Genomic DNA, 8,663 nt, shown 5'->3' on the forward strand with positions numbered 1-8,663 from the left:
ATCAAGCCTATTAATAAGTGCCAATACCCTATTGATGATGGGGGCTCTTAGTTAGGTTTTCCCATTGAACAAACTGTTGAACATGTTCTTACTTTGCTGGCTTTCAGAGAGCCTTGATATGAGCTCACTCTTTGATATAACTTCAGTCAGTTAAAAAAGCCTAATTTTCTGTGGCTTCTACTTTTTGAATCTTACTGTATTGCCAATCACTCTATTATATAACATAAGATAATCCTTTATTGATCCTAGATGATCTAGAACAGCATGCGAGTACAAATGAAATAAGAATGTATACAATAAAAATAAAGGTATACTGTTTTTACAACTATTAACTATTTAGTAAACTAAACACCAATCTTAACTATACACTCAACACTGTACAGGAAATCTAGTTAAGTTAAAGTGACCAGTTATGAGATAAAGTAAATATAGAGTTGAAGTAAGGTGACAAGCAATATAAAAATAAGCATCTACAAGTAGTATGACAAGAGTGATAGATCAATTTATTGTCTATATGAAATGATTCAGGGAACTGATAAAATCGGTTTTAAAGACTGGTTATTATTTAGACAGTGGAACCTTGTTCAAGTCGGAAAAACACATAAGTGTTGTTGAAGAAACGATCGCAACACGGTAAGGCTCCACTATGCTTTACTCTAATGTGCCAGTGATCGAGCGTCCATGAAGCTTGATGTGGATGTGGTCGTGGGGCGCTCTCTCGTGGATTTCTGTCGACATTGTATTCTCTAAAATCAGAAAAGCGGAGCAAGGTCTGTCAGAACACATATGGGGGGTGTTGGATGTTGTGTGTGCTCGGCTGGTACCTGTTGCTGCTTCATCATTCTCAGTGCAAGTCTTTTTTATTTTGCTTATCAGAATTATTATTTACAGATTCGTCCACCTCACATCAGGACCATGTCGAAAGCGGAAAGTGACTCCAACTACAGTCGGCTGTATTTTGAAAACCCCAAATCCAGAATCCAGAGCAGCTTCATGTCTTCTGGACCCATGTTTGTCGTTTTGATGGTGATGATGGTGACTTTGGTTGTTCTGATAGTTTTGGGGAACGCACTGGTCATTTTAGCCTTTAAAGTAGACAAGAGTTTGAGAAAACAGTGCAATTACTACTTCCTCAATTTGGCGATATCCGATTTTCTTGTAGGTAAGTAACCTTCATCTATAAGACTTTGTAGATTATGAAGTGTTGTGCAATCAATGAATGCATTGTTGTAAACATAACGTAATATTACATTTTACGCCTCCCTTATTAAGTATTACTCTTGACATCTTAATTTTTCTAAGTTAAGAATATTTGACATATTTAGCCATTAAAGCAACTGCATGAAAATGTAAGCTTAATCTTATAACATACTTTAAGATAGATCCAAGAAAAATCTGGACCTTTCAAGTGTTTCCTGTGCTAAATCTTTATCAACCATATATAACCAAAAAAACCTCTCCTTTGAAAACACACAATCTCTAAATGCTTGCATATACTTGCAATTACAACATGTGTTATGGACAAATATTGAAAGATTAACTGAAGATAATCACAATATGAGGCCTTAAAAGTGACTTTACATTTAAATATCCTGTTCCTAGTGTGTGATGCCATTTTCATAACTGTTTGTGTAGGGGCCTTCTGCATTCCAGTCTACATCCCATATATCCTTACGGGCAGGTGGACACTGGGTCGAGGATTGTGTAAACTGTGGCTAGTTATGGACTACCTGCTTTGTTCTGCCTCTGTCTTTAACATTGTTCTAATCAGCTATGACCGCTTCCTGTCAGTCACCAGAGCAGTGAGTCCAATTTCCTGTTACTTTCCATCTGTGGTGCACGTTTGCATTCATCATTTCTAAAAGGCAATCACATCCCTCTGACGTTGCACTGTGTGGGAAGATGAAATGCTGTTAATGTATACAATAGTTGGTTTCAACCCAGAACTCTGATTGGTCGAGAGGCATTCCATGAGTGCTGGTTTTACTCTGCCTAAGCCAAGCGTTCTGAATATTGTAAGTTTATGGTTCTGCAGGCAGAGTTTTTCATGATTGATCTATTTTATAGGACTCTAATTGAACATTCTAAATGAAATGGTAACCATGGACACAAAGTAGCAAGAGTGGAGGAAAATGTTTGGGTTGCTTGGCAACTGTCAACTTTCCGCTAGGATGTAGAAGTAGTCTTGTTGAATTGGTCAAGAACATTGTTGTGGTAGCAGTATCATACTCAAGGTCGAGATCTACAGAAAACATCAGCAATGCTGTTATTATCATGGGCTCTGGGCATCATGCCTACCACTCCGGTGATATTGCTTTTTCCCAATATTGTTTTGCTGTGTTACTGGTTGCAATTTATATTAAAGCAGGCAATCTATTATACAATTTTAGCTAGAAGGCTTTAGAATTTCCGCTTTTCATATTATGTTTATTTGCTGATCAACGTGAAAGCAATTAAATGGTAATAATTTGTTAGAATCATTAATGATGTCATTATCAGTTATACAGTTTATAGACATTTTACCTTGGATAACAGCATTTGTCCTTCCCACAATGGAGCATGAGATCAGAGGAAAATGGACACTATGTGGATAAAGTGAACATAGCATTTAATTGAATCCATGATGTTAAAAGCTGAAGAGCCGTTCCACTAGTAGTCATACTCAAGTCCACTGCTTGTGCTCTGTGGCTAATTTCTGACTGGTGAGCCTCTGTGGTCATTGGTAGGGACAGTGCCTCCTCTTCCTCCCAAAAGTGCCCATCTGTAGAGGTTAATACTTCCTGACCCATTCAGGCCCAGTGCCACCCCTAATTATAGCCTATTCTCAATGACAGAGACAGAAAAAAGTCACATTTTTGTGACTTTGGGGTAGACTGAGCGTCAGAAAATACTCAGAAATCATCAACACATGGTGCTCAATTTTTTTTTACATCTCAACAGATTAAAGAGTTTTAATCTATGACAAATCCATGTTAAATTAAACATTTTTAAATGGCATCAGAGTTCCTTGCCAAATTTACACATTGAACTTATGGGCCTCATTTTATTCTCATTATATTTATTTTTTAACTGAATGGAAGTTCATGCAAACTGGTTACTCCTCTTTACTCTTCTTGCAATCGCACAGCCTAAGTAATGTGGATTTTCTATTTTCTGCCTGTCTTGGCACGAATATAGCAGTTATAATCTCAAAAGCCTCTTCAGATGTTGGGTCCATTGAACCTTTTGATGGGTATTTTCTGTGTATTAGCCTGCTGACTGTATCCTACACACTTGTGTGTCAACTCAAAGGTGGGATGAGGCTTGGCATGGTAGACAAAGAGTTCTGTTTCCTTTCACAAGCAAACACTTAACATCAGAGCAAAGAATGCAAATAACACCAGAGAGACAGAGAGCCTCTTCTTTAATTAGCTAGCTTTGATCCTCCTCTGTGCCATCGTCCTTCCAACCTGAAGAGATCAATCACAGCCCAAACAGGCCACCACAGCCAAAAAGGCTTTTTCCTGAAAGCATTTCTCTATTGAAATACAAAGGATAGACAACAGCAACAGTACAAAGTTATTCCTTTAAAAGAAAGATGGAGTCACATCAGATGTATGTAACTGACATGTCAGCACATTCATGGCTGAAAATAGTGACATAACTCATTGTTATGTTACAAACGAGTAGATTAAAGGCGTTACTCTTTTTTTTTTTAATTGAATACTGAATTTGACTCTCAGTGTAAATTCACTTCCTTTTTGAAAGCTGCACAAGTACATTAAACAGGGGGCAAAAAATACAGAGTTATATGAATTGAACATAAATTGGAACAGTCTTTGACTACTGCAGAAGAACTTGAAATCAACAGTTCATGTCGTTCTCAAGCAAAACTGTCGTATACAGTTTTTGATTATCTACCTGTCAAAGATTTATTTTTTATTTTCTACAGAACATTGTTTGAAGCTGGATGTTGATTACATGTTGGGCTCCTCATTGTCCCTAGGTTTGAGGGTTTTCACAAAATAATTTTGTAGATTGGTTGGCTTTAATCTATGTCCTAAAGCTGGCCCTACAGCTTTATTGAACCAATGTGCTGTGATCAATGTGAGGATAGCAGAGTTGTTTAAGCAGTAAAAGTGCTTAGGTGCTCTACAACAGTGTTATTCTGAAAGAACTTCTCTACGTTACTACTCTACACTTTCTATATGTTGAATGCAAGTTAGATTTTTTACCTTTCTAAATGTAGTTTATAGCTTATTTTCTTTAGAGAACAACAGTTTACATGTTACGAGTTCCATGTTACATGTTTAATCAATGAATCAATCAAAGTTTATTTCTATAGCACATTTAAAACAACCTTGGTTGACCAAAGTGCTGTACACGCAGAAATCACACAATAAAAAACAATATAAATACAATAAATAGGAGAATGAAATAAAAAGATGTCAAAATGTAACTGTGTTGAAGTATGTCAATAGAAAGTACTCAACTCAACTCAACTCAACTCAACTTTATTTATAAAGCGCTTTAAACAGCCATGGCTGTGACAAAGTGCTGTACATCCATGAAGAGCACAAACATAAAACATAAGTAAAACACTAACAGGGTTAAAACAATAAAAACAATAAAACACTAAAACAAGAACAGAGTCTCATGCTCAATTTCAAGAGTGCATGATAAAAAAACATTTTTTTTAGGAGAAAGAAAAACACTGAGAGACTCTGCCTTAAAAAAGCCTTAACCTTTGATTTTATGCATATTTTTCAAGAATTTCGTTTTTATTTAAGCAGAAATTCTCACTGCGGTTAAATAAACTGCAGGCCTTTATAGCTAAACAGATAAAATATGGCTTTTTTTCCCCACTAAAGATGTTTCTACCGTAATGGCTGGATTCAGCAATTGCACATAAAATGGCATGACCCCCCTCTTGTATTATTACACTAAGTATATTTTCTGACTTATGCTTTTATTTACTGCAGGTGAGTTACCGTGCGAGGCAGAGCATGACTCATAGAGCCATAATCAAGATGATTGCTGTCTGGCTGCTGGCCTTTGTCCTGTACGGCCCAGCCATCATATTCTGGGAGCTGGCGGTGGGCAGGAGCCGCGTGCCAAAGGACGAGTGCTTCGCGGAGTTCTATTACTCTTGGTACTTCCTGCTGAGTGCCTCCATGCTGGAGTTTTTCTCTCCTTTCATCTCTGTGGCTTTCTTCTACCTCAGCATTTACCTCAGCATACGCAGGAGGAGGCTCAACAGCAGGGAGGCGCAGCTCCAACTTCAGCTGAGCGAACCAGCAGCAGCCCAGGGTGAAGGTGTCCCCCTGTCCCACAACATGGGGTTTGGGGTGAAACTGGCTGTAAGAGGCTCCATTCACTCTCAGACCTCCTCTCCTAGTGCGGGTAAACTCGATCCCTCCACCAGCAGGGCAGCCCAGCCCAGCCGTCTGTCCAGGGATAAGAAAATTGCTAAGTCCCTGGCTGTCATAGTGAGTGTGTTTGCCATCTGCTGGGCACCGTACACCCTACTGATGATCATCCGTGCTGCCTGCAGAGGGCGGTGCATCCAGCATCACTGGTACGAGGTCACCTTCTGGCTCCTGTGGCTAAACTCTGCCATTAACCCATTCCTGTACCCACTTTGTCACAGCAGCTTCCGAAGGGCCTTTAGCAAGATCCTGTGCCCGAAGCGGCGTACAACTCCTGCAACATCTTTGTTTCGTCCTGGACAGTGAGGGCGGGATGGATGAGGAATGTTCACAATGTTCAAAACTATGGATTAAAAGAATTAAAAATGTAAAGCGTAATTTCACGGTTTTAGTGCTCAGCTGCTTAACTGTATACTGCAGCTTGCTTTGAAGACCATGTTAAATAGTGTTTAGTAGTACTTGTAGTAATTGTCAATCAGGCCAACCCTTTACAACTGAAGTATGTATTTAACAAACATCATAAGCATAATATGCGTGACTTATAATATTCAATGTATAAGAGATGATAATGTATTCATTATTAGAATAAATATTATTAGGATTTTATAACCTATAAGATCAGGATGAGTTTAGGAGAGCTGTACTGTTTGGTAGGCGGGAAAAAAGTTAAACAGATCTTCCAAATGTATCATGTTTAGTACCATATGGATGAAATAAGGAGATCTGCCAGCTATGTACTGTATCTGTAAGTAATGTTTAAAAATGGATTGTACTTCCATCGTCCAATTGTGGGTTATGTGGGTTGTGTGATCTAAAAAAAATTAAATGTAACGAGACTGTATAACTGTCTGGTATGAGATCCATACAGGCAGGAAGGAAATTAATCATTTGTGTTGTCCTGTTTTTCATGTGCTGCGTCTCGTATTTAGAACAAAAAAACAGAGACAATTTCCTTCCTCTACTCTTAAAATGTTTTCTACTATCAGTGTTCTTAAAGCACAATGATGGAATAGATGGACAGAAACCAAGCAGTCAACCACACATGTTCATAAATATAATTTTAAACGTTACAATACAAAACACAAGTCAACTGTCATGTTTAATTTGACTGTTATAACACTAATGATTGTAACATTTTTATAGCTTCTGTTTTGCTCGAGGTAAGAGAGACCTGTTATATGTTTACCAAATATTGCCAAAACACAATAATTGTACTTTGGTCAATGGGTGTAAGTATAGAAATGAACCACTAGATGTCACCATTTACCTTCACAGCCTCCTCTGTGTGCACTGAGCATTAACACATCCCAGACTCATTCTCCATGGTTTTCCATGTTTTTCGTAGTAGTTTTTACACAGCTGTCAGAGTTTGAATCATTAATTATATTATATTAAAAATGATACCATACCTTTTTACCTCATGACTCTAACATATCATGACTCTAACATATCGATGTTATCTTACAGAATTGATCCATGTCATTCATTAGAGCTCTTGATACATTAACATCCATGCAGTGAGTCATTTTATCGCGAGGTCGGGTCAATTGTTGTTGAATACTTGAATAGTTTGGGAACTCTATTTCTTATGATTTATCAATGTTTTAAAGTGCTGTTATGCTCTCAGTATATTGAGGTAGCTGTTTGTGTCATAAAATATATTAGAGTCATTATCTAAATGTTCTTTAGCCCCAGAAGAAAGTTATGATGTGATTTAAGAAACAAACAAAACATTGTGTTTAATCTAAGTAAATAAAATGAATTTTTAAAATAAACACATTTCTGTTACTGACTGAGGATCTTTATTCTTAATAAAACAGGGTATTGTTCTCAGTGTATTGGTTTGATAGATTAAATGACTTCTTTCCGATGTAGCCTTATTAAGCCTGTAATTACAATGTTGTGTTACATAGAGGGGGTAACATTTGCAGGTGCCTGGGTCTCACGGGGGACCTACATTGCTCAAATTGTTGCTGTTGCCTGTGTGCACATCTGGGCCCCTGGTCAGGTGCTGGAATAAGGGCACAGCTGCAGGGAAACAGGCCTGCAGGCTCCTCCTTCTCACTCCCTCCCTGCCCATGGTGTGTTGGTGGTGGTGGGGGAGGACGACAAAAAAACAGGACAGACCAGAGGGATGCAGACACATTTCCCTAGGGGCGACAGAACTGCATTTATCAGCAGAATTGCAGGCCTGCATTTAGTCTCTGAGTGTCTAAATGCGACAGCACGAGTCGTGTCAATGTGAGGAGCACTCACACTATGTGCAGTTACATCAGGAGATCTATATTGATATTGGTTTTGATGATAGATTGAAATGTCATGGCATGTGTGCCAAACTGATCGGCTAACAGACTGATGCCAGCTGAGACAAATGTGGGAGAAGCAGCCCTATGAAAAATAAATTATAATGAAGTGTTCATGCCTAAGCAGACAGCGTGAATTCACTTTTCCCAATGAAAAAGAGAAATTTGTTTAGATACTGACACATTTATCTCATTATGTTGAGATAAAAATCTCTTTTTCTTTTGACAATGGGTACAGTTCAATTCTTTTTTCTGAGATCTCTACTTATTTTCTCATTATTTCAGGGGACAACAAAGCTGTTTGTTACCATTATCAGATTTCTTTCTTTTCTTTCTTGATATAACAAAGCTTGCTATATCTCGAGATAATGGATTATTTTTCTGGTAATCCAGAAAACAAAACAATTGACTAGTTACTGTGATAGGCCAGACCATGACTTGTCATGGATGCCATCCTCCATATTAATGAGTGAAGTCTTTTTCTATATTAGTTTTTTCATTTTGAAATATGAAATAAATAAGAGGAGATGGAAGGACAACAACCAGACACTACTCAGCATCACTGAAGGGAATGGAGTAACTAAAACGTATGGATGCAGGTCCACTTAGGGCCTCGGAACATTTACACAAAGATGTGTGTCCTTTAAAACAGTGTGTTAATGGAGAGGTTTATATTTCTGCGACCCCAATCACTGTATCTAAAAGCTGTGACCCCAAGTGGACTGCACCTGTGCCCCCAAAGTTTATAGAGCTCCATTAGCAGAGACTCAGTCTGCGATCAGAAAAGCCCATGAGAGTATCTAAATAGTTAAACTTTCACAGGATCCTTTTAGCATTTTGTTCAGGATGACTGAATGCTGAAATCATTTTTTTTTTCAAACTAGGTAACACCTCTGATCTGCCAGAATAAAAATGAGGGATGTGTAAAGATTTTTTTATATGACAAAAAAAA

The 8,663-nt window shown here is 38.0% G+C and overlaps 1 protein-coding gene across 1 annotated transcript; it reads left to right on the plus strand.

The window, feature by feature from the left end:
• The first annotated feature begins 839 nt into the window (after positions 1-839).
• On the plus strand, positions 840-5,863 carry LOC306826965 (histamine H3 receptor-like). Its single transcript, XM_079348560.1, has 3 exons — positions 840-1,162; positions 1,636-1,802; positions 4,962-5,863. Exons 1-3 carry the CDS (start codon positions 916-918, stop codon positions 5,712-5,714), a joined length of 1,167 nt encoding a protein of 388 aa, XP_079204686.1. The 5' UTR covers positions 840-915; the 3' UTR covers positions 5,715-5,863.
• The last annotated feature ends 2,800 nt before the right edge of the window (positions 5,864-8,663 follow it).

Source organism: Symphodus melops, assembly GCF_947650265.1.
Source record: "Symphodus melops genome assembly, chromosome: 7".
Lineage (NCBI taxonomy): Eukaryota > Metazoa > Chordata > Actinopteri > Labriformes > Labridae > Symphodus > Symphodus melops.